This window comes from Folsomia candida, unplaced genomic scaffold (genome assembly GCF_002217175.1).
Source record: "Folsomia candida strain VU population unplaced genomic scaffold, ASM221717v1 Fcan01_Sc015, whole genome shotgun sequence".
NCBI classification, from domain to species: Eukaryota; Metazoa; Arthropoda; class Collembola; order Entomobryomorpha; family Isotomidae; genus Folsomia; species Folsomia candida.
Window position 1 is genome coordinate 2,411,942 of NW_019091207.1, and position 25,056 is coordinate 2,436,997.

General features: G+C 37.9%; 4 protein-coding genes across 10 annotated transcripts in view; 2 read left to right on the top strand and 2 right to left on the bottom strand.

Moving 5' to 3' along the window:
• The window catches only part of LOC110856375, a 33,932-nt gene extending 20,936 nt beyond the window's left edge, over positions 1–12,996 (bottom strand). The window contains exons 1-4 of one of the 2 annotated variants that reach the window (XM_022104859.2): positions 12,374–12,996; positions 9,226–9,593; positions 8,056–8,724; positions 6,506–6,688 (exon numbers count right to left, since the gene is read on the bottom strand). In XM_022104859.2, the coding sequence (XP_021960551.1) occupies positions 6,506–6,688; positions 8,056–8,724; positions 9,226–9,576 (1,203 nt within the window). In that variant the 5' untranslated portion in view covers positions 9,577–9,593; positions 12,374–12,996. Of the gene's footprint in view, positions 1–6,505; positions 6,704–8,055; positions 8,725–9,225; positions 9,594–12,373 lie in introns of both variants that reach the window. The other variant, XM_035857034.1, reaches the window with a different exon arrangement.
• Positions 12,997–14,859: 1,863 nt separating this feature from the next.
• Positions 14,860–18,153, bottom strand: LOC110856140 (dual specificity mitogen-activated protein kinase kinase dSOR1). Of its 4 annotated transcripts, none has more exons than XM_022104594.2 (7): positions 17,748–18,153; positions 17,464–17,677; positions 16,716–16,990; positions 16,519–16,645; positions 16,317–16,446; positions 15,988–16,236; positions 14,860–15,591 (listed from the first exon to the last, which is right to left on the bottom strand). In XM_022104594.2, the coding sequence occupies exons 1-7, from the start codon at positions 17,840–17,842 to the stop codon at positions 15,578–15,580; spliced, it is 1,104 nt and encodes a 367-aa protein (XP_021960286.1). In that variant the 5' UTR covers positions 17,843–18,153; the 3' UTR covers positions 14,860–15,577. The 4 variants fall into 4 exon arrangements, with proteins under 4 accessions (XP_021960286.1, XP_021960285.1, XP_021960284.1 ...); XM_022104593.2 differs by having other exon boundaries at positions 15,988–16,239; XM_022104592.2 differs by having other exon boundaries at positions 17,446–17,677.
• A 71-nt stretch (positions 18,154–18,224) lies between these two features.
• Positions 18,225–20,683, top strand: LOC110856139 (nedd8-activating enzyme E1 catalytic subunit). Of its 2 annotated transcripts, none has more exons than XM_022104589.2 (8): positions 18,225–18,382; positions 18,474–18,680; positions 18,756–18,988; positions 19,230–19,497; positions 19,570–19,747; positions 19,816–20,021; positions 20,159–20,366; positions 20,444–20,683. In XM_022104589.2, the coding sequence occupies exons 2-8, from the start codon at positions 18,519–18,521 to the stop codon at positions 20,593–20,595; spliced, it is 1,407 nt and encodes a 468-aa protein (XP_021960281.1). In that variant the 5' UTR covers positions 18,225–18,382; positions 18,474–18,518; the 3' UTR covers positions 20,596–20,683. The 2 variants fall into 2 exon arrangements, with proteins under 2 accessions (XP_021960281.1, XP_021960282.1); XM_022104590.2 differs by having other exon boundaries at positions 18,231–18,382; positions 18,498–18,680.
• Positions 20,684–20,973: 290 nt separating this feature from the next.
• On the top strand, positions 20,974–25,033 carry LOC110856309 (altered inheritance of mitochondria protein 44). 2 transcript variants are annotated; one of them, XM_022104790.2, is made up of 8 exons: positions 20,974–21,215; positions 21,431–21,704; positions 21,781–21,952; positions 22,045–22,503; positions 22,631–23,016; positions 23,161–23,255; positions 23,333–23,700; positions 23,774–25,033. In XM_022104790.2, exons 2-8 carry the CDS (start codon positions 21,453–21,455, stop codon positions 24,124–24,126), a joined length of 2,085 nt encoding a protein of 694 aa, XP_021960482.1. In that variant the 5' UTR covers positions 20,974–21,215; positions 21,431–21,452; the 3' UTR covers positions 24,127–25,033. The 2 variants fall into 2 exon arrangements, with proteins under 2 accessions (XP_021960482.1, XP_021960481.1); XM_022104789.2 differs by having other exon boundaries at positions 20,974–21,198.
• Positions 25,034–25,056: the final 23 nt, after the last annotated feature.

Sequence of the window (25,056 nt, forward strand, 5' to 3'; positions counted from 1 at the left end):
AGATGCCAAAGTGGATAAATAAAGCCATAACGTTATGCAAATTAATTTGTAAACAAAATTATGAATCTGATCGCCTCGTTTGTGGTGTGGTGACGCCTGCCCACTCAATTTGGTCAAGAGAGGAGCAAATGGAGTGGAAATTTTGGACACTTGCAACTAATTTATGTACACAGCGACACCTGAGCAAAGTGCAAATTTGGTATAAACTGGATTTCGACGCAGGTGGAAATTCTGATCTGCATGATTATTCAAATGAGATATGAAACAATTGGATTGGAAAATTGGTGTCACCTTTTTCACTCAATTTAATTAATAACAAACGTCGTGCCCCTTTTTCTTAGATGCATAAATATGCAAATATTTTCATTACAATACCGACGAGGATAAAATTTTTCTTGGGTTTAAAAAAAGTGATGAGATCACGTCGTGCGAGATTAAACGAAATGTAAATAGATAAAAAAGAATCCCTGTAATTAAAATTTAATTGGTGGTTAAAGAATTATGATTTATTGGACATCAATAATTTTTAAGTAGTGATTGATAATTAAGGAATTTAATAATTACATACAAATTTTGTGGGAAGGTAAAAATTGTTGTGAGTGAAATGTAACTTGCGAAAATATTTAATTAGCGAATGCAACGTGAGGTGAATAATAATTTATTGACCGGCTGGCATTAATTCGTGGAAAATTGAGCCCTTGAGATTAAACAATGGGCAGTTTAATAGGTACTTGTTGAGTGGAGACATTAAATCAAATTATTTTGTTACGTTAAACGTCGCAATTAGATTTTTAGGAAAATGATAATAATCTATTATTTATTTTAGATTCCTGAGCAGTCATTTTCTAATTTTTAAACAAGTTATTAGCTTCTGTATTATAATACAAATTTTCAATGTAATCTCATTATGCATGCAGAAATATGTATGAGATAAAAATGCCCCGGAATAAATATATCTTGGATTTTGAAGGACTATTTTCCATTAAAGTTTAAGCTAAATTCAGTTTTAAATTTTTGAATAATTAATTACGAAAATTAATTAGCAAACTGGAGCAAAATGCTCACCATTTACACCGATAAATTGCCACACTTTTACGCACAAATCAAATCTACGATGTATCATACGAAATTTTAACGATCTAAATAATGCTTGTATCCAAATTAAAATGCGCATAAAAATCTGCATCGGGTTCTAACCCTTTCAAAGTTTAGCATTTCACGAGAAAGAAGGAGCAACGAAAGAATGAGACCACGAAAAAATCCATTAAAAAGTGCGACACGACACGAGAGCCGACGACGGACGGTAAAGTTCAAGTACGAAAGTTGCAGGATTGGTTTAACGATCTCGAAATTGATGTAACAAGACAACGACACGAGTTAAATGGATCTGATCAAGTGCAATAAGACGAACCTTTTCAGACGGGATTTTCCTCACTCCCTCAATATTTACGTAAATATGACACGGATTGAATCGTGCAACTCGCAAAACTTAAACTTATTATCAAGGAGGGATACGTAAAGTTGCGAAATTTGCTTCCAAATTGGATCCTCCTGTGTGTAACCTATGCTCCACCGTGTTCCCCAATTTTTCAATTTGTCATGCCAAAAACCTACCATCACGGATTTGCACATGGCGAAAATACATACGTATACATATTTATTTACGAGTTAGCCTTCCAGGCAGTCAACTACCTCGCGAAAAAGAAGTGAACTCCTTGCACACACGGTTTAATAATAAGTGACAAAAAATCCACCATGTAATTGACCGAGGACGAGGGATGGATGGATACAAATTCAGTGCAGTGCAAAAAATGAATTTGTTTGCCATTTCTTCGCCAACTATTGGCATCTACATGCACACGTTTATGAAATGAAATCGCCTCGGGGAGGGTTTTGACTCGACAGATCTGACTAATGTAATCCTGCCTGCTTGTTGTCTTCTTCTAACCCAATCCTCCTCATTTTCTGCATACTTACATATCTCATTCTTGTATTTACAGGCTTGTTTTTAATATGGACTCATTTTTTGCGAGGGGGATGTGAGTGAAGATGAGGAATAAGGTAAAGAGTTGGGGAAAGAGCGTGCAAATTGGATGGGCAAATATGGAAATAATAAGTATTTACTCACTTATGGTATGTATCTAAATACGTAAGTGTGAGCCTTGTTACCAAAGTGGTAACAATGTGACATTGGTAATATGAAGTGGGGAGTGTGTGTGATTTATGCAAAGTGAGGATCCAAGATGATGTTACATGATGATGATGACGACTTGTGAAGAACAATGAACCCGTTCACGTCCAGCCAGAGAAAAAGAGAGATCATGATGTGAGACATGAACACGTGACGCGTCTTCTTAATCAAATAGGAAAACTGATTATTTACATAAAAAGCTAATAAAGTTCATCTTTGAAATGGGTTTATCTCTGAATTATATTTTGATAAAAGTTGATATTTTGAAATATTTTATGCTTTTAGTATCTCATTAGAATTCAGTATTTGGTCGAATTTTGGTTACTAGTTTCTGAAAACTTCATAAAATTTCTGTTATTGCAAGTCCATTAATTAATTAAGATCAAAACTGGTAACTAAATCTGACAAAAATTATTTAAATGCTCAGTACTCGGATACAATACACTGTAGACACTTAATGAGGATATTTTTGATACTTTAATTTTAAAGTGAACTATTTAAATCAAGGTTGTTTGAGAAAGTTTGAGAGAAATAACTTTAAAGAAAAGTTCGACGTCAATCGTAAAATTTGTAGAAAATTTGCCTGCTTACAAAGTTACCGGTAGATAAAGTTAATACCTTCCCAAGAGTGACATCGACGAGTTCAATATTATTTTATATTATTCTAAATAATCAAAAAATGCTACTAACTTATAAAATCACATTAGTAAAAAATTAAATTACGAAATTAAAGTGCCACCAAATCTAGCATAAAAATATCCATGATTTTATGTCGCTTTCTACTCTAGAGATTTTTTTTACTTTCACTCAAATAATGATTTATAGAGTGTTTTTACGCCCTAGAATTAATCTGCATAAGCCTAATTATAAAAATTACTAATTCAAGCTGCCAAATTTGTGAAGGAAATGGTTCCACAAAATTCAGAAATAATTTTATACGACAGATTCACCATTTTTCAGAAACTTTGCAATTTGTTTACAAACTTGTGATATGTAAAATATTGCATGGATGAAAGACGCCTGACCTGCCCTGACCATATTGTCGACCTCGCCCTTGTCCAAGTCTCATGCAACGCCGTCGCAAAACAGCTTTCTCCAACGAAATGAATAGTTACATGGCCCTTATCCTCATCTCGTCGCGTCGGAAAGTTTCCCTGTCGAGGAAACTTTCTCCACAACTTTCGCCATTTGGTAGCAAGCAAGTCTGGACTGAAAGCAGTAGAGAAGCGGTTGGGGGGTCGAGATTCCCGGCTGGTCCCCACTTCACTCACTTTCACCACGACAGGGTTCCACTGGTTCATTGCAATTCTGTGCTGCAAATTCAAGCAGGGTACCACATACTTAATTTCACTAATTTTGCCCTATTTTATAGCTTAAAATTGAATTCAACTCTAACCACTTTACAACTCTCTTAACAATTGGGGGATGAAATTCCCTAAAAGGTTACACAATTAAATTTTATCTCGATATGCTAATTGTTCTATTTGATCAATTTTTCCCTGTTCCATAGTTCGAAATTAAATTAAATTGAATAGATTTTGAAACTGTTGAGTTTCCAACCAAAAATTTGAACCAAAAATGACCAAATCGCATCGCATGAATCGTGATCACGTGGTGGAACCCTGAGATTCCTCGTCTCCCAGGAGAAAGTTTGATCCTAAGTTGGCTCTTTCAAACTTTCCGAAATTTTGGGCTGGGCTGGCTCATAAAGAGGAAATGAAATAAATAAACTTTGTACGCATTTTGGACCCTAGATGGAAATCACTTTCCAACTTCTTCTTCCAGCCCATCCAACTACTTTCACTCAATCACCCATCCAACTCCATTTGAATATACGGAAACAAAACATGACTCCAACCAACTTTATCTATTTCCAAAATCGGATGCATTTCATGGCCATGCAAAACAACAATAACAATGGAAAAGTTTCATTGTCTGATAGAATCAGGAAGCGCAGAGTTTCAGAGAAAGTAAACATATTTTTGACATTTGGCTTTAATTGTGGTGCTGGTTTGGAAGTAAATTAATACCGCTATCTGAATAAATTAAGGAAAATAATTGATTTTTATGAGAATTAATATTTTATTTTGGAAGAACGAATGATTATAATTCTACTTTACAATACTCAAAGCTTAATCGAAATATTTGTTAACTTTCAAATATTAAATTTCTCAAATTACAAAATTTAGATCAGGTTGATATTAATACTTCCAAATTTTACGAAAATTTCAATTTTAATTTTACGAAATTTTACACTTTCCTTTTGGAAAATGTAAAACTTCCGTCCATATTTTAAAACTTAAGAATTGCAATATAAATTCAACCCAGTTGGAGTGAGAAGTTTCAAATTTCCGAAATAATTCCAGGCGCAATTTGTACTCTTAATTTATTATGTGTGCACACTTATCCAACTTATGTACTTTACATATGCATGTAAAATAAGAAGATCTACTCTAATAAAGTGTTAGTATGATCCCTGGGTCCCTGGGTCCGTCTTCGCAATGCAAATTGCCCCATACAGTAGACAAAGAAGGAAGCGGAGCAACCACTGCATGCATGCACTGCACTGCATGAATAAATGAATACATGAACATGTACACCCCACATACATACATCACTCATCAATAGTGGTTATCATGATAAGTGATCGTGATAAACACTATTAATTAATTATTTTAGTTTGAGAAACTCTACCCACAGCGAGTGGCATGTCAAATCGAATGTATTTTTGACGCTGAATCCAACGCCGTCAATGGTTTTGACCTGCGAGGCCCCCGTGACCTCGCCGTGACCGTGGTGTCCAAATCTGGCTTATTCGTGATGTCGCATATCAATTCGAATGTATTTTTGACGCTGAATCCGAATCCGTCAATAGCTTGGCGTTAATTGTAGAAGTTAACGGGGTTTATGGAACTTAACGGGAGCGTGAAGCGTGGGAATTTAAATAGTTAGCTATGCAGTTAATCCCACGCGACGGGAATTTAAGTAATTAGCTATTCAACTACTCCCACAGGGGGGAATCAAATTTTACTGTGACCAGGTTAATTAAAATGCAGTATGACTTGGGCAAACCCTCAGTCTGATGTATGTATGTAGTATGACAAAGTCTCCACTGGGAATTATTTAAAATATAGTATGACGGATTTTTCGCTTTGGGCACACCCCCCACTGGAACTCTAGAACCCGGCCTTGGCCGGGCTATACGCTAGTGGTAAAATAAAATAGAAACAGAAATGGCTAAACTTTCTTTTTACATTTGCTTTAAAATTGAGCGAAAGTTTAAAAATGGGGAAAGTTTTTGTTAACCTTAACTTTTCTCCCTCTCAAAAAAAACTCTTAAGAAACCCTTCAGTCCGTTAATTGGATGTGGTGGGATTTCATGCACTTTTAGACGCCAGGCATGTAATCGAGAACACCAACACGCACAAAACTTACCCACGATTCGGAGAAAGCGTTTTATCCAATCCTTGTCTAAACATGTAAGAAAAATTTGACTAACTCATTAGAAATGTAATTTACCCATTTTTGTCAGATTTTCATGAAACCTTGCTCTAACCTTATCTACGTATTAATCCCTAAATAATTTTACATGTATAGGTTTGCATGTATCGTTAATTTGTGTAAGTATTTCTAGGAAAAGAAACTTGTCCAACTTTCACTTTTGTTTTACTTGTGTCAATTAAGAGCAGAGAGAAGTTTAAGGTAGGTGATTAAGAGTTGCTTAAAAGGTGAACTTACACGTGGAGAAGAGAAAAGTGGAGAGGACGACACTTTCTCCTCCCAAGTTCACCTCGGTGCTTAATTAATTGCAAAAATTATTCGTGTTCAACTAATGACGAGGAGAAAGTTCGTTTAATGAGTCGTGTGGACTCATCAGGAGAAGGAATTAGTCGCAATATCAAACTATGCATTATCAAGAATAATGATGACGCGTTCAGAAAAATTCGTGAAATTTCTCCTAATAGGATCATCTTATCGTTCACATTTTCGATAAGATCGATGATAAAGAAAGTTTTTTTAAAAATAATTATTCGAAAGGATTCCTTTAACGTTTATTTAATTGGCCAAAGTCAGGAATAATTAGTAGCAAACTGATTAAACTTTCACAATTTTATGCAGCTTAAAGTATTTACGTTGCAATACGAATAAATAAATTTGTGTCATTTTCACGTCAAATCGTAAAATTATAAAAAATAGTTTAAACTTTTTTGATTTAGATAGGTTTGTTTGAGAAGTACCCTTAAATTAAAAAGCGGACGGTTTTCTTAATCGTTACGTTCAAATAAATTAATGCTCATTTAGAGAATTTATTACCTTATTATTAACCGATGACGAACTGTCTTCCTCCTCTTCCTCGTTGTCTTCTTCTTCTTCCTCGTCCTCTTCGTCTCCACCTTTGCCCCCACTTTCTCCACACTTTCGCTTCTTCATGATTCTCCCATTTTTCTCGACTTGCTTCTTATTTCGTGTGGAAGAGTCCGGGGGAGAAATTTGTCTCTGTGAAGTAAAAGTCTTCTCGCTTAATGATAATTAATTGCATATCGATCTCAAAAGGATTCCTTTGTAGAAATATGTACAAATTTGTATGGAAAGAAAATCGTCAAATTTCGTTTCATTAAATTTGAAAAGAATTTGAAATTTGAGTTTTTTTCGTGTGATCTTTTCAAAAAATGTGGTAATAAAATTTTTCCCGAGAGAAAGTACGTGACTTTCTCTCTTTCTTGACTTTCTGGGTAAACGAGCCAATTAATCTTGAGATTGACGGAGTAAATTAGCTTTCTGGAAACTTTGATAGCTTAACGAACAAGAAATGGAATGATTAAACTTGGCGAGAGAAAAGTTTAAAGTTTTTGGGAGAAATTAAACCCCAAGTTTTTAATAAGTATCAAAAAAGTTTTGTACTCGGTTTGTTTCTTGCTTTGCTACGGCGTAGGATGGATTAAATTGCAGACTTGTGTAATGGAGAGGCTGCTAAATGGTGGAGAAATGATGTGACACGAAATGAAGAATATTGTACGAAATGATGCGAAGCAATGGTGAGAATCATATTCGGAGAAAGTAATCTTTAAGGGGGGAATAATTTCGGGACAAAATTTGACCAAATAATTACTACTAATCTTTAAGTGCATGAATTTTGTGCCATTTCGTCATTTATGCAAATTTTAGATCTGCAAAATAACCATCCTCCCATTTCTCGCACATTTTATAGGCAAAATTGTTTACATCTTGGGATTTCATTTCACTCCAAAATTAGCAAAAACTTCATTTCAATTTCTATTTCATCTATTTAAATACGTTTTAAGGTATAAAATTATTCAATAATTAAGTATCGGAACTTTACTCTGGCATTGTTTTTTTATAAATTATTCTTATTTTTTGTTTCTCCTTTCAACGAATTTAAAATTTTAAAACTTTGGCACGCAAGAGTCAATTTGTAATCTTACTGAAAAATATGAAAGGAAAACAATTCAGTGAAAAAAGTAGAAATTTATTTCGGAGAAAGCAATCATAAAGAATTCCCCTTTATTGCCTCATATTCACAGCAGAAGAATAAGTTCTCAGGGATTATTAGTGAATTCAGGCATAAGATTTCTTTCACAATGGAATCAAAGTGAAATAGAAACTTGGTATTTTTATTAAAATAAGTTATTCATTCGAGTGAAAGTAAAAAGCTGATTGTAGGATAAATTCTGCCATTGTGAAAACAGAATACACTTTCATACCAGGCTTCGTTTCTCAGAAATATAAAAGTTCCAGGAAAATACACAAGGTAAAGAAAGCCAACCAAAAGTTAACAATCACAAAAAAGTTGAAACTTTTGTGAAAATAAGCCACATAAAATTCTGCATTTTTTTCTTACTCACCTCTTGAACAATAGCGGAGGCAATATCGCTAATGCTGACCCCGCTCCCGGGACTCCGCATGGGTGGGGACACCCTCCTCCCCCCACTCTCACAACCACAACCACCACCAATTCCACCACCTGTGGTCACTTTCACTTTGGGCACCATCAACTTAATCACTGCACTCCCGCCCGTGGTGGACGACGACGAGGAGGACGAACTATTGCTACGATTCGACACTTTCTCCGGTGTCCCACTCCCACCGGAAGTGGCACACGTCAAACCCACTTCGGGCCCACTTTCACCGGGGGCTTCCACTTTTGGGACGATTTCTGTCGAGGCACAAGCAGTCTTGTCGCGGATTTTGTAGTAAATCCCGTCCACGAGTTGGACCTTGCCTTTCCGCAGGATGAGGTCCGTGTGCAGGAGGGGGGTGATCTTTTCGCGGAGAAAGTCAGGGGGAGAGGCGAGCGGAGGAGGTGGGCTCGTGTCGTCGCCTTCGCCGGGGAGCGGGGCGAGGAGGTGCGAGTGGAGGAGGTACTCCAGAATCTGGTCCAGAGTGAACCCCACGGGGGGCGGTTTGCTGAGGAGGGACGATTTCGAGGAGGACGACGTGGGCGGTGGGGGCGACGGTGTCGTCGGATCGGGTTCGCTCAGCTCGCGGAGCACTTTTATGAAACATTTTGATATCTGGGGAAAAGGGGAGTTTAAAATGTTAAATTTTTATACATGATTTTTATTTCACTGAAATTTTGTGGTGACGAAGTCTAATAAAAAAATGGAATTTATCGCGTTTTTTTTTGCTATTCATAGAAATTTTTTAGGAAGTAAATATGTATGTCAATGCATAAAATATTTTGAATTTGTATGTTCCCAAATATTCAAAAAATGTTTCTCTACTAATGTAATCGATTATGAAGCAAGTTCTACAAAATTCGGTTCGAGACTGGGAAAATTTTACAATATGAGAACCCCTAAGATGAATTTTGTCGTGATATTTTCCCATGTAAAATATAATAAATGTCATTAATCATGTGTTTCCCCAAATATGTTAACAGTCTTATAATCTACTAATTTATTCTATTACGAAAGAAATTCTGGAAATTTTATAAAATTGAGAAGAAAAAAGAGAAAACAAAATCTGAACTTTCTCCGTGATTTTATAAACGACAATCATTCACGTGTGCCTACCTCGTCATCCGTGGCGGCGGCCAAGTTGAGGACCCTTTCGCACTTGTCCGGCGTCTTATAAGTGGTCTGACCCTTGGAGATGACCTTGAGGAGGATCCCTTCCCTCACCACGCGGTCCAGGTGTCGCTGAACCAGGGCGAGCTTGATGTGCTCGAACTGCGTGGGGAAGAGGGGCGAGATTGGCGACGCGGCCTTCTGTTCCGCCAACTCCTTCTTCTCCGCCAGCAGCCGCACCGCGTTGTAGATGCGGTCCAGACCTGGGCGCTGCTTTTGCGACCTCACTTTTCGCACGGCTTCCACCAACCAGGCGTCCCATTGCACCGCCTCAGCTTTCTCTTTCGCCGCATTCATTCTCAAACAGGGTTGGGCTGAAAGATAATCAAAAACCGTTTGGTCATGGGTTCAAATTCTGTTTGCTTTTCGGAAAACGGGGGGGAAAAATCCCCTAAAATTCCCACGACCCGTATAAAAACGGACCCTAAAAAATTCTCGACAATTAAACGCGTTTCAACGTTTTCACCACAAATCGAACCAAAACTTTGTATACTTTACAGGTTTTTATGCATGAATTTTTTACATGAAAATACATAAGGTCAAGCTCTTATTAAATTCCTGGTGAAATGTAAATTCAAGAGTTTACACATAAAATGCCTTCTCTTTTCTATCATTAATTGTCGAAAAGGGGTGGACCACTGAAAGAAAGTTCGGAATTTTTTCTGCATTTCAGGTTTTTATGAATACATTTTTTTCAGGTGCGAAAATGAAGTCAAGTTTTTGAATCATGAACCTCTTGGTGAAATTAAAACTCGTGATTAAATGCATAAAATGTCGAGTTGAGAATGTAGGCACATGTTTTGCCTTCTGTGGCTTCCTTCCGCCTGGGCAGATCTCCTCATCCTCGAGAGCCGATGGGGTCCGAGGAAGCATTTAGCCAGCCATTTCCCGGAGCTAAGAAGGAGGTAAGAAGGCATTAAGAAGGAGATGACGGGCCGGAGGGAATTCGTACGCAAGAGGAGCGAAGACCAGAATAAATAACGAAAAGTCAAATGGTGACGGATGACGAAATTACTCGGAATCCTTTTCCCCACTCTTCACGTCAATAATTTCGCAATTCCGGGTGAATGGCAGAGTTATCTGTTTGGGTCGAGAAGTTACTCAGAGTTGTAAATAAGGCGTAAGGTTTGCAAGGCTGGCGAAATTTTTGGCGTGGGTGTGGAAGCCTACTTTTGTAGAAAGAGAAAGAAGACTTTTGTTGGAATGGAATAATGAATGACGGATCAAAGAGTCATGATTTGCCAAATTGAGATACAGACTCGGGTTGGACAGAGAAAAGGGTGGCGTTTTTCCTTCGAAAAATGATCATGGCCTTTTGATTGCATATTTCACTTTGTCTGTTATTAAACGAGACAAATAATTTAGCAATAATTCTAATTAAATATTTAGTGATATGCATGCCATGTGTCACACGCAGAGCTGGGATAATCCAGATTAAGGATTATGGATTTTAATCCCGGATTAAGGATTATTAATCCTTAATCTATAATCCGGCAACGGTAGTTTGTTAGAATTAATCCTAATCCATAATCCCGATTTTTTAGGAATGAGAATTAATCCTGGAATAATCCCGTCAGGTGTCTTTAATCCATAATCACGATTATGGATTACTAATCCCGATTAATCCCAATCATGATTACTAATCCTGATTATTAATCCAGATTAATCCCAATCATGATTAATCATGATTACGTATTCATGATTAATTCTCAATCTGGATTACTCAGTTCAATTCCCATAGTTCTATTTCATCCCACTCTGTGTAGCTTGAAGTCTCAAGTTCTCACAACTTTCTTCTGTCAGCTACCATTTGAAGAGTCAACATGTTCTCGCTGCCTTGCACTATATATATCAATTGAAACTGCTTTTTAAATATTTTATGTGAACCCACATAGTTGAAATTTGTTGCGCTAGATATACTGTAAAAATCATTAATCACCAAATTAATCAGGATTATTAATCCATAATCCATAATCCTGAAATTTCCAGAATGTATGGATTAATCCATACATTCTGATAATTACAGGATTCTGATAACATTCTGATAACATTCTGATAACAAAATAATTTAATCACAATCCACATTATTTTGTATAATCCATAATCCACCCTCAAAAACCAATAATCACCCAGCTCTGGTCACAAGCAGATACATAAGTACGCATGAGTTTTCAACTTTTTCATATGATGACGACTGATGGTCAAACTTTGTGGGTGTGTGATAAAATAGATCACTGATAAAATTTCAAAATTTCTATTGCTACATATTTCTAGGTTTTCGCATATTTATAAATACCTCAACTATTGTTTGAAAAATGCGTAAATCGTTTAGATATTTTTTTAAGTACTTACATTTTGTAAATAATTTCAACGATGTGGCACGAAATTTTTTTGCTCAAAGAAATTGAATCACAAAAACACCAGAGCATTAAATTCAAACATGCAAAATTTTGTGAAAATTATCTATTACTTTTCATGTTTTTTCATACATATTTAGTAAATACTTTTGCGTTTTTTTGTAAATATACATATACCCACAAGTTTTACATTTTGTTTATATAAAGTGTATCAGTAAACCCGATTTTAAGGATTAAAATATGAAAGCATACATAATTAAATTATTAGAGAAGATTTCGATTTCGTTCTGAATGGAGCTTTATAGAACGATTTTAAACAATTAAATTGACACAACTAGCGAAAACTGAAAAATTTCCGAAAAAAGTAGAAACGAAGCAAAAAAAATTGTCAAAATAGTATTTTACAAATTAAGAAGCTTTTTTTAATTTTACTTGTAATGAGTGCGACACCGGTTGTAAAAAGTTAGCAAAATTGAATTATCCATAACCCACTTTTAGGTGATGTTGACTCATTAACAGAATTAGAAAAGTTCAATATTGCAAATAAAGTTAAATTTTGACAAATTTTCATACAAAAATGGATGAAATATGTATTCTAAAATTGCATAATTTTATATTTTGCATATTTCCTATACAAATTTTGAGAGGTTGCCTTTGTTAGAGTTGATAATTATTATTTTCCAATCCGAATGGATTTACCATGCAAATTTACCATAAATCCACAACAAACAGCTTACTTTTACTCTTCCATGTAACTCGTTGAGTCCAGAATGGGTGAAATTATCCTCCCGAATTTCGACGAAATGTCAACATTGTCGTGAAAGTCAAACAAGCCCGAGTCGTCTCTCCTTGTAGGTGCACCGACAGATTTTGCATTATTCACTACTTCCCATTTGTTTACAAACACGTAGAGGGGAGCTTATCTTTAGTCCCACTGTAAACACGCACTCTCAAATTTCATTCACCCAACTAAATTATGCAAACAAAAGTGAGCATCAAATTTTACACGTTTTACACGTTCCACCACGAAAAAATTCCTTGTCAATTTGTCCCATTAACTAAAAATATTTTTGCCCAGTTAAAACGTCATTTTATCAAATATTTACGTAAAATTTATTTATTTATTAAATTGTGCAATTTCAACGCCGTTTTTATTTTGTGACAAAATTGATTTCGTATTTTACAATTTTTAGGTTTTGTATTCATTAAGCTTGCTTTTCTAAAGCTTAAATTCTTTCGGCAACTTTCACCCCAATGTTTTTTTAAGTTTCTGAAATATTTTTAATGAGGAACAAAAAATTCTGAGGTGTGGGAAGGAGTGTTGTTTGGCCGACTGGTTGGCGCGGACTGAGCCTTCTTTTTCTAGGAGAGAGACAGCTGCAGAGGAGAAAGGAGGAGGGTTGGCCTGTTGGCCAGATCAGCATTGTCGAGGTGGTGGAATTCCACAGCACATGGACCACAAAAAGTCAGCCAGGATATGCATAATAAACCTATATCCAACTGTAGTACCCGGTTTGGTTAAGATTTTGGGGGAGATTTTTTCTTGTCCAGAGAGTTACTTTACTTAATATGTAAAAGACTTGTTTCTTTAAGGAGCTCGTGCCATGCCATGTGGGGAGAGGTTTTCTTGCAGGGTGGACAAGCAGCAAGGTGAAGAATGTGCATAATAAGGGGAGGAATTGCTTCGTATTATGAATGTGCATTTAGTTAGGGTATGCAGTTTCATGGAAAAGATGCTTCTTTAATCAAATCAAGTGATGGTGAAGAAATGAGTTTTTTTCAACTTTGAGATGAAACCAAGTCTCACTTGTTGAGGTTCTAAAAATGAATTAGACCAGTTTTGGGGTGTAGATGGACTTTTAATGTTTTATTTTCTATCACTAACCATTTTTCTAAGCACTTCATGAGGATAATTATTTATTTTATTTTTTTAATTACTAGCTTTCACCCATAGTCTGCCGGCTTATTCAGGCGATTACAGAAGATTTTGAAATCAAAATATTTTATTTTGTGTATTTTTTGAATATTTCTGTGACACGTTGGATAATATTGTGTTATAGGCGAGTAAAAAGAAGTGAAAGTATGTCAAATACTTTCACTTTCGGTTTAGCCAAAAATAAAAAAATGCATAAGCTTGATGCCAAAAAGAAATATTTGTTTTAATTAACACAGAAAAATATGAATTATTAAATGAAATTATTAAAATCGGCATCAGAGATTTCAAAAGTGAAAAAAATCCATGAAAATGACGAACAATCAATTAGCATACATAATTTGTATGGATTTGGAGGTCTCACTTTGCGAAATATTTGTAGCAATAAATATTTTTGTCATGAAGTCTTAAAAAATTGTGAAATGCAAATAATTTAAAACACTTAAAACTCAAATTTATTTATAAATACTTGATGATTTTACTTTATTTTGATTTCAGTTTCACAATGATATTTTTAAAGACATATCGCAGTCAGTCCAACTTACCACACAGTACACACACCAAATATTCATCTAATCACACACCTATTTAATCTAGGATACCTTTCTTGTCCTAATATTTTAAATAATTTGTGAGTGTGTGAGAGAAAGTTGGAAAAGTGAAGCTACTCGACAAAGCAGGTCATAAATTTCTACCCTAATTCGCAGTCACATTTATGATAATACAAGTGGTTGCATCGTATATAGTCTGCATTTTAATTACTTCACTAAACACCGTATGTAATTATTCCATGTATAAGTTGTGGTGTATAATATCACATTTTTACATGATCATAATAATCACTTAACTAAACTTGAAGTGAGTTAGTTATGTGCTGTGCGAATGGAGCTAAACTCACGAGAAACCCTAGTCTCAGCACAAGGTACTTCAGGAGGCCGTAGGTTTAAGCTCCACCCGCACAGTACATAACTCGTTCACTTTATGTATAACTAATTAATTAACTACTGATGATGTAATTAATATTTAAAGATTTGGTGTATACATATGTAGTCGTAGTAGTATTTAAATAACTTACTCATAAGTCGAGGTATACATACATAATAAATAGATCGTCGATACAAGAGATAGAAAAATTGCAAAGTTTTTGTTTCTGCATACATAGATATAGAAATTAAAATTTGTAGTTCCTTTGCATAGATAGAAATTATTTAATCGTATTAATTAATTAATTCGCATGGATAATTATGTCATTAATTAATAAGTCGGTGGTTTGGTTTGGTTTGGTTTGATTTGGTACAGTACAGACAGATAGACAGACATTTTTAGTTGGTTGAAGAGAAGGCAGTTCGATTTTTGAAAGGGGGAAGAAATTCAAATTGGGAAATTTATAATTTAACAACTTTCAAAAATGGGACCATGAAACTTTTTTAAAGAAAAACGAGACAGAATTTGTTTCAAGTCTGGTAAGAAATTGGGTAAGATAAAGGCTTGGATTAGTTAAAGTTAATTATTCAATTAATTTAATTACTGACTGTTACACACTGAATTCCAGTAAAATTTAGACCACTACAGTACAGACACTAATAATAATAAGTCACTACAATTCGTCACTATTCCGGCGTCGTCCTCATTATTAAAGGAAATCTTCATTGTGTGTGCTTCGTTAGATGTGGTTTTCAGACTACGTGTGTAAGTACGAGACGATAAAGAATTCTGATAATTAATTTTCTCCTACCTTTCGTTAGCAATTTAGTTCAAGTTGATATAAATGTTGTCACAATTAAATATTTAGTATTATTTTTTTAGTTAGTCACTAGACACGAGAGGAAACAGAAGACTAGACTAAAATCTACGATAATTTTTCTAGTGCAGATAAGCAGGCTTTCGAGGTTTTGTGCATAAAGTTTAAATATATCGGTTATTTTTATCTGGAAGCATGGGGTCTTGGCTACAGCTAAGTAATTAATAAGTCTGAATATCCCGTGAGGTAGATTCCGTCAGAGACGCTTCATCCGCTGCTCTCTGTAAATATAAAGAGGTTTTTTTAGCATGAGAAATATCAGAGGTAGCAACAAGTACAGGGTCAAAATACAGCTCTCTTGGATTTTCGGGGCTGTTGCACCCACAAAAAGAACGAAAATCTATATGGCTGGAGAATACAACAGCCACAAGAAAATATGTACCTGTTTTCTGAAGAAATTAACTTTTTATCGCCGTAAAATTACATTTTTCCATTAAAAATCGCGAAAAAATGCAGTTTGACAGCGATAAAAAGTTAGCTTCTTCAGAAACATGTATTTTCCATGTAAATTCTCAACTTTTTGTGGCTGTGATAGCTCCGGAAATCCAATAGAACATAAAATACGTTACTTTTAGCCACATATTATTCAAGAGAACATTTGTTTGGATTAGACTTACTGTCAGAGGGAGTCTGGTTTTCCATCGTTTTCTGCACCCAGCCCGACATGTCAATGTTTGCGTCCTCCCAGCGCCTCACCCAGCGGTCGTTCATCAACGTGTTGAGATCCGCTCGGGCGTTGGGGTCCTTTTGGAGGCAACGGTTAACAACGTCCTCAAACTCGGGGGAAAACTGATTCGGTGGCAGTTTTGGGGGTGGTTCGTTCACGATGTAGTTCAACAGCTCGAAAATCGCCATCGCGCCAGGAGCTGCTATACAAAAGAGAGGGGAAATTACCATTATAAATCAAATGATACAATAAAAATTGACTGTAAAAGAGGCAACTAACCATTCCTGGTTTCGCTGCAATGACCAGCTGGTGGGATGGGGTAGCCACCGACCGCCATTTCGACCAGACTCAACCCCAGACTCCAAATATCACTCGCTATCGAGTAGTGCGTCCCTTGAAGTCGTTCCGGCTGCGAGAAAGAAAAAAAAACTTGATGGATTTCATACTTATCAACTTTTAGCGTTCTACAATTTACACATACCGACATGTAGGACCTCGTACCCACGAAGGAGTTAGCCATGGAATCGATAAGTTGACCGGAAACGCCAAAGTCACAGATTTTGATCTCGCCCCGCGAGTTTACCAAAATATTTGAAGGTTTGACATCCCTGAAGATGGCAATCAAGAAGTAAGGATTAGGTCAAGAGTTATCAAATGGAAAGAGAAATAATAGCCGACCTGTGAATGATGTTGTGCTTATCCCGGAGGTACGCGAGTCCTCTGAGCACGGCGGAAGTGATGCGGCCGAGAATACTTTCCGGAATGCGGCCGTAGCGTTTAATAACGAGGTCGAGCGATCCTCCGTCCATGTACTCCATGCAAATGGAAATCTCGCCGTCCGAGTAGAACGCCCCGTAAAATCCCACAATGAAGGGGGAGTTGCACTCGTGGAGAATCTTCAACTCTCGAATTATCTGCTTCTTCACGGCAGGCTTGACCTCCAAGTGGATCATCTGCATTTCAAGAAAGAGAGTTTTTTAGCTCGTTTTTTGGACAATATTTGACAACACACAAAAAATTTCCACGAATCAAAATTGCTCAACATGCAAAACACTTGTAGATTTGGGTCATCCATAAAAATTGACACATTGAATATTGTCACTCGGTTATCAGAAGGAATAAGTGACGTCAAAATTAATAATTACAAACTTTCTAGTAAACAAATAAAATAATTTGAAGTGTTTATTTAATTGAATTAATGAAATTAAAGAAATGGTAAAAATTTAAAATTCACATGAAATTCACCATGAATATGCATGCAAAAAAGTAAAACAATGTCTACACCGGAAATGGTCTGTAATTGTGATCCGAGATTGTTAACTCATGCTGGACAATTAAGTTTGACATCACGAACGAACGAACGAACGAACCAGGAGAGCAGCTAAGAGGTCGCCATAAATAATCGTACCAATTTCTGTTCAAATACCTTCCTCGCCATGATGAGACCGCTAAGTTTGTGGAGCACTTTGGTGACCACGCCCCCATTTCCGGCCCCCAACTCGCCAATCTTTTCAAAATCGTCTTCACAAAGTTCACCGACTTTCTGCTTTTGCGACAAGAAACTCTTCATTCGCTGCCGTTGTTGTTCGTCTAGTTCCAATTTGGAGAGTTGCAGTTCAAGATGCTCCGTGGATGAGACGCTATAAGCACAAGACAATGAAGATGATGAGTACTTATTCTAAAATATACTAAAGAGAAGAGGTCACATACTCGTTGGGATGTTTGGGCGAGGGCAATTCCAATGATCCGTTCGTCGTCGTGGTCGCGGCGATGGGCAGGGTTAGATTTTTAATATTTTTCGACATGTTCGATGCTACGCCAGCAGCAGCACCGTCGTCGTCGTCCTCTAGAAATTACTCTGTAATCCAATTGATGCCCAGTCCAGCAGGCGAGAAAAGTAAACAAACAAAAAAGTAGGGTTGAGCGATTTTGTCAGATTCAGGATTGACGAAAACTTCTGTATTTATTTATTTTATTGCAAGGGTTCGGAAACTTGGGGAGGGAGGATATATATTTCCGAAAGTCAGTTTGACGTCACGACGAGAGTGCGAATGATGAGAAGAAGGCAAGCAGAAAAGTGAGCAGCAGAAGAGAATGAGCGAGTGTGAAGTTGACTTTATTTTGAGAGGCGGATTGGACATTCTCGGCTTCGGAGATCCGACAGCGGGACTGGGGAATCAAAAGAACAGAGAACACAACAAGAACAATTCACTCTCAGGGAAAGTGTGAACCAGAGTCAGTCGCCAAAAGGAAAGTGCTGTCACTTGCGAGTAGTTCAACCGGAAGTAAAAGTTCCTGGCTCGGCAAATTATTTAAAAGGTGGTGGGACAGATTGTTTGATATTGGTACGTTGAATCGATGGATTGACCGGCTTTTTGCTAATTGCTTTAATTAAATAGTTGTTAAACAAAGCCAACTTTATTATTGTTCTGTCAGTAAATCTAGGCCTTTTCTGGGCAGGCGGATAAAGTAGAGGAGGGAATGGCGACCATGGATTCTGACGATAACAATTCATCCTCCTCCCTCCATGGTGGCAGTGTCGGAGCGAATCCACCCGACCGGTTTGGTCACCTGCGACGTGTTTTGGAACGTGTGGGCCCCTTTTCTCCAGAAGGATATGAAGCTACGCCGGACATTTTGAAGGTAATTTAATTAATTGTTCGTTATTTTTCTCATGTGTCAAAATTTAAATTCCATTGAAATTTTGTTACTCGACAGTTCATCCACAGTTGCAAAGTCTTGGTGGTGGGAGCTGGTGGGTTGGGATGCGAGTTGGTGAAGAATTTAGCTCTGATGGGATTTCAAAATATGCACATCATCGACATGGACACGATCGACTTGTCCAATTTGAACAGGCAGTTTCTCTTTCGAATTGGAGACGTGGGTCAGTCAAAGGCCGAAGTGGCGGCAGCTTTTATCAACAAGAGGGTCCAGTCCGCAAACGTCACGGCGTAAGTGAAGCAAAAATGAGCTGGGTAGAGTTCTGATTCAATTTTTGGAATACAAAGTTTTTGGTGAAGTTAGTTTTAGCGATTAAATTTTGAATAAGAGGTTTTGATAAAGCATACTTTTACAAATTGGGGTGCATTTTTTACTAGTTTTGACCCAGATTTTTATGTGAGATTTATTATTTTGAAGGAATTTTTAATTTTAATTTTGCAGAATGTTATTTGTGATTGCAATATTTTGCAGGTACTACTCTCGGATCGAGGATCACGACGAGGATTTTTATTCTTCCTTCCATATCATCGTTTGTGGGCTGGACTCGATCGTAGCGCGGCGTTGGCTGAACAACATGGTCTTCTCCCTCCTCCGATACGACGACGACGGGGCGGTGGAGCCAGATTCAGTCATTCCCATCGTCGACGGCGGCACGGAAGGCTTCAAAGGCAACGCAAGAGTCATCTGCCCTGGGCAGACGCCTTGCATTGAGTGCAATCTCGACCTTTTTCCCCCACAGGTTACTATTACCATTACGATATTTTATATTTTCTTGGGTTATCGTATGTAGCTTGCTTATCTACGTGCGCAGATAAACTACCCATTGTGCACGTTGGCGAGCAAGCCACGCCTTCCAGAGCACTGCATCGAATATGTGCGACTGATCCAGTGGGGCGAGGAGAAACCATTTGAGGTTCCGATCGACGGCGACGACCCTGCCCACATCAACTGGATCTATGAAAAGGCCGTCGAACGAGCAAGTCTCTACGGTACGGACGGACAGAGTTCATTAATTCTTTATTTAACTTTAATTCACGCCATTTCGCTCTTCTTGTAGGAATTCAAGGAGTAACTTATCGCCTCACACAAGGCGTCGTAAAACACATCATCCCCGCCGTGGCGTCGACAAATGCTGTCATCGCGGCAGCTTGTGCAACCGAAGTCCTCAAAATTGCGTCCAGCTGTTGCACCCCGATGGACAATTTTATGAACTTTAGCGACTCTGATGGCATTTATACGTATACTTACAAGGCTGAGAGGAGGGTGAGTCAATATTTGACCCAAAAACATATTTTGACAGGGTTAATAATCTGAGTTTAAGGATATTTTGGAATCGTATTGTCCAAGACTTCATATATTTTTTTATTTTACTTACTTGAATGGACCATGTCTTTCTGTAGGAGGACTGCATGGCGTGTTCTAACGTTCCGAAGGTGTTGGAGTTTGCCGGAGAAGTTCGGCTGGGCGAAGTGATCGAGTTTCTCCAGGAGAGTCCCACCTTCCAAATGAAGCACCCCGCCGTGATTGCGAGCGTGGGGGGACGGTCGAAAACGCTCTACATGGCCATGATGTCCGCCACACACTCCAACCTCGAGCAGAAAATGAAAGGTGAGCTTATGCCAAAATTTTAAAAAATAAATTATTCAAAATTTCCTCATATATTTATTTATTTATTTTTCGCGTAGATCTCGGAATCGCGGATCGTGGCGAGATCGTCGTCTCTGACGCCACCACACCCGCCGCACGGACATTCATCCTGCAGTACAAGGAGGCAGGAGCAGGTGTGATAAATAATGGCACGGCAGAGACGAAGATAAGCAATAATAATTCGTCGTGATAATGCAGAGCCAACTATTTGATAATTTGTACTAATCGTAAGTATATGTAAAAGGAGTGACATGAAATAAAATTGAATATCGTCGAGATTTATGTCGCATTGTTAAATTGTGTGGTTATCCTTAGAAAGATAATCGAGAAGAAACTGCTTTCTCTTTCCGAATCGAATGCATATTTATTTTGTAGTCGCATCAAAATGATGAAAAGTTGGGCAGGCTTTTTATGTGTGGAAGGAGCTTATCATGTTTGATTTAATCTTTAAGGTGGATCAGATTCACATCAGAGAGGGTGATGATAAGGTAGATGGGTTATCTTTTCTATGGAGAAAGTGAGTGGGTGGCAAGTGAGTGCATCTCAACCTGCCTCTCGCCACCCGCTTGACTACAACCCAAGGACCCTCTATTGTCGTCAACTCAAAAGTGAAAAGTGAAAATTGCCATCTGAATTTTTTCAGTCATCATTAATTTAATTTACTTGGCGTGATTATCTATTTCTAAGCGGAAGCAGGACCCTATTCTTGTCTAAATTATGTCGTCCTGAGTGAGGGTGGATAACCTGCTGAGCTACATCACCAGTCACCAAAGTTGGAAAAGACCAAGACCAGGTAGGAAAGTTGATTAGGTATATTGATTGGTTTTGTTTGAATTGTTTGTCATATTTATTGTTAAAATCTTAGCGTAAATATTCAGCCTTGCGGTGATGCAAAGCCATCAATTCCTGTAACAATGATGAGGCTTTTAAATAAATATATTTAAAAGATATGCCCAGAGGTCTTGTTTTTCACTTTTAGCAGCACCTTCCTTATCTAAGCAAGCTTTTTCTAAATTATTTTACAGTCTTTCTTTCGCCGTTCTGAGGATGACTTCAAGCCGTGGAGCGATGACCTCACCTACGCCCTGCTCCACACAAGAATTATGTCTTTACTGCGATGCCCTGTGCACCTCGGCGTCCTCCTCACACTCGCCCAGCATCAAGCACGCGACGATGAAAATATTCGGAGACCTTCACATCTCCGCCACAGACTTCCGCTATGTCGAGAACGTTGGAGGACTCACCTTTTGCGAGCGGTGTGCCCAAGTTGTGCGGGAGGTGAGCGGACTAATCCAACAGGTGAGTATGCAGTTAAGGTTAATTAAGTATCAACTGCTGAGGAGATGTTGACTATTATTTTTCAATGTTGGGACAGATTCAAAAATATCAAATCCTACTCCAGTCGAAAGTCGAGCTTTTGGGTAGTTTTGTCCGTGATGGGGCGAGTGACAGTTTGACGACAAAGTCACTGCCAGTTTCGAGCAGCAGTCGCACCGCGGCGAAGAGGAATGTAGTCTGGGAGAAGTTTAGGGAACCCGTCATTCGGAGTAAGAAGGCCATCAGATAACTAATTGTCTAGTTTTCCTTGTAAAAATGTTCATGCAAGTTTTACTAAAATCTGCCCCGTCTTCTCTTCCAGGATACAACTTGGGTCTCCTCCCGAATTTCTGTGTGCATATAAAATTGGAAAATTACGACCACCTCCTTCCCCCCGGATGTGGTCGTACAGGACGGTTGAAACGATGTCGAAACGTGTCGCAGAGTCAAAATTTAACGCCGCCGATGAGCAAGAGACCTCGTCGAGAGTTGTCTGCTACTACTGGGAAAGTGACATCGTTGCCAAAGAAGAGGCGTCCGAGGATGAGTAAGACGAAAAGGGCGAGAAAACCACTGACCGAGATGGCTGTGAAGTCCAAGAAGGGCGCAAAAGCCGCCAGTCCGCCCTCATCGCCCAAAAGGAAGGTGCCACTCTGGAAGATTAAATCGAAGGCTGCCATCGCACCGCTGCCCACCAAACGGAAGGCCGTCAAAAGGAAGCAAGCCGTGGTGGTCGAGCCGAAAGGAGCTGCTAGTGATGCCAAGAAGGATAAATTAACGCGTAAGAAATATTTAATTGTTTTTGAGAGAGATAAAACAGCTTGAAAAATATAGATGACAATTTTTGTGTGAAATATTTTGTACAAATTTTGAAAATGTTTCAAAACTAATATTGAATTGGATTCCAGAGTTATCCGTGCAACCGGTGGTCTTGATTGATAGAGTAAAAATAGAAGACCAGATGAAGAAGGAGAAGCAGCCCTCCTCCAGAAAGTCCATTCCTGGAGGAGCATCCTCAAAAAACCCGTCTCCCAAGAAGAAGAACGATTCTTCATCGCCAGCCGTGACGGTTGATATGAAGGTCAAGCCCTGGAATTGGTTGTCGGAATACGTCCCTCCACAAAGGACGGCTGGAGAGAAAAAGTTGAGCTACACGAACCAGTGCAACGACGACGACGACGCGGAGGGAGCTGCCAGTTCTGGAAATTCTTCCCACGAATCCCTCTTCATCCCTGTCAAGAAGAAAGATAAAGTCAAGAAGGAGCCGAAAGAGGAACCAAATTCTCCAGTCAAGGTGCCTATTTTTTATACTTGAAACTGAATTTGTATTTTCTTTAATTCATCTATTATGAGCTATCTAGCATAAAACGATTTTAAAACAGAATTCGAAAAATTTTAGTTGGAAAACTTCATTTGTTTTTTTATTTTTATTTTTAAGACTTCCGGGACGAACGAGACTCCAAAATTAATTGTCGACGACAAGGACTCTGCGAGTCGAGAGGATGCTACCAGCTATGCCCAAACCGATTTAAAGTATTCATTTATTAATTATATAAATACAAATAGCTTATCATTCACTTAACAAGCTTCTTATCTTGTCAAAATTGCAGCAAAGTTGAGAAGTTGGCATCGTCGAAGGATTCTTCTTCCGTCATCGCTCTAGAGTTGATCGAAAGGCGGCGAACCTGTCCCAAAATTACCAGTCCACTCAAAAACCGAGTGAGGGTGTCGATTTCTTTCACCTCTTCATCCACGGGCACGAGTCACAAGAGATCTGTCCTCGCCATGACGGACGACGACGATGATGATGATGACCTCATTGCCGTGGATGATGTCAAACCGCGCGAGGAGGAGGAGGATGAGGAAGACGAGGTGCAGGAGTGTGAGAGTTCAGAATCTGAAGATGACGAGAGGGTTGAAGGTGAAGATGACCTCATTGGCCGGGGGCCCAGGGTAGAAGAACATGAACACAATTTCGGTAGGTGGTAGAAATTTTGTGACAAGTTTTCCCTAAAAAAGTGTCCACATTTTAATCAAAGCTTCCTCTACAGAGCAACTAATGGACGATGTGCAAGACTGGATTGATTTAATTCCCCCCACTCCCGAGCCCGAAAAGCTGTACAGCTTGCTGCAGGACGTTTCCGATGAAATTTCTCCGATCCCTTACGACATTGGGATCATCCATTTGAAACCTCCCGTTCGTCTCGATGCCGTCATCCCGTCCAATCTTATTTCTGAAGTGACAAATGCCGTCAAAATCAAACCAGAAGTTGACGACGATGACGACGACGACGTGCAGATAATCACTTATTGTACTAATCAGTCCTCAGCGGTGGCGGCGGCGGCGACGGCGACGGCGACTAATCCGGCAAATAAGGAAAAGGTGGTGCTATGCGTGTCATAATGGGTCCCGAAATTTCTATTTTTAATTAAATCTTATTCATGAAATCTCAGCCAAACTACTGAACAAATGAGGGAACAATGAGAAACCAAAAATTGATTAGTCACTCGGTTCCAACCATTCCAGAAGTTTATGTTTAGGGTTAACCCTATTCGTTAATTATTATTATTAATTAATTAATTATAACTATTCCTATTAGTTAATGAATTTGTTGCATGCATGAGTTTTTCCACGAGTGGAAAATTAAGAGAGAAGGTTCCAATTTGTTAATATTTTTCAGTAATTTCTTCATCCCCGGCCTGTGCAGTATTTACATACAAAGAGAGAATTAATCATGGTCAAAAACTAAAATTCTTGTCAATCGGTATAAGTTGTAATACTAAATGTTAATTTGTAAGTAGGTTAATTAATTAAATTTATCCGTTATATCGATGTTATTAATCGGTTATTTTTAAATGTTACCTTTGATTTCTTACTGTTTCTGTACAATCAAGAAAACTATATAAATGTTGTGATCATTCATAAAAGTCTCAAAATTAGTTATAAAAAAGAGTGTGAAATTTAATTATTAATTAAACTTGCGAGACAATATTAATGATCTGAAAGGCTGCTCAGCAAGCAAGATTCATTCATAAACATGGATCATTTTTATTTTGTCGCTATTTAATTTATCAAGAACAAAATTTAATGAAATTCTTGGAAATGTTTGTGTGAGACTTTTTGTCAAAAAGTCAGAGGATACTGAGTTTTGGATATCATACATAACTCGAGGAGATAAGGTGCAAATGCGTCGCTATTTTTTTATCCATATTATTATGAACTTATGGTGTGTATTTGACTAAATTTGAATCTGGATGTTGTAATACAGTTGTTGCAAATTGAGTAAAAAAACTTGTGATAAAAATATAAACCTCTCGAGTCGAAAGCACATTT

Coding starts and splice junctions, on each gene's coding strand:
- LOC110856139 (XM_022104589.2), top strand. CDS start 18,519: ATGGCGACCATGGATTCTGACGATAACAATTCATCCTCCTCCCTCCAT. Junction 18,989..19,229: donor CAGTCCGCAAACGTCACGGC/GTAAGTGAAGCA, acceptor AATATTTTGCAG/GTACTACTCTCGGATCGAGG. Junction 19,498..19,569: donor TCGACCTTTTTCCCCCACAG/GTTACTATTACC, acceptor CTACGTGCGCAG/ATAAACTACCCATTGTGCAC.
- LOC110856309 (XM_022104790.2), top strand. CDS start 21,453: ATGACTTCAAGCCGTGGAGCGATGACCTCACCTACGCCCTGCTCCACA. Junction 21,705..21,780: donor TGAGCGGACTAATCCAACAG/GTGAGTATGCAG, acceptor ATGTTGGGACAG/ATTCAAAAATATCAAATCCT. Junction 23,701..23,773: donor AGAACATGAACACAATTTCG/GTAGGTGGTAGA, acceptor CTTCCTCTACAG/AGCAACTAATGGACGATGTG.
- LOC110856140 (XM_022104591.2), bottom strand. CDS start 17,842: ATGTCGAAAAATATTAAAAATCTAACCCTGCCCATCGCCGCGACCACG. Junction 17,678..17,747: donor TCGCCCAAACATCCCAACGA/GTATGTGACCTC, acceptor TTGTGCTTATAG/CGTCTCATCCACGGAGCATC. Junction 16,240..16,316: donor TTGCAGCGAAACCAGGAATG/GTTAGTTGCCTC, acceptor TCTTTTGTATAG/CAGCTCCTGGCGCGATGGCG.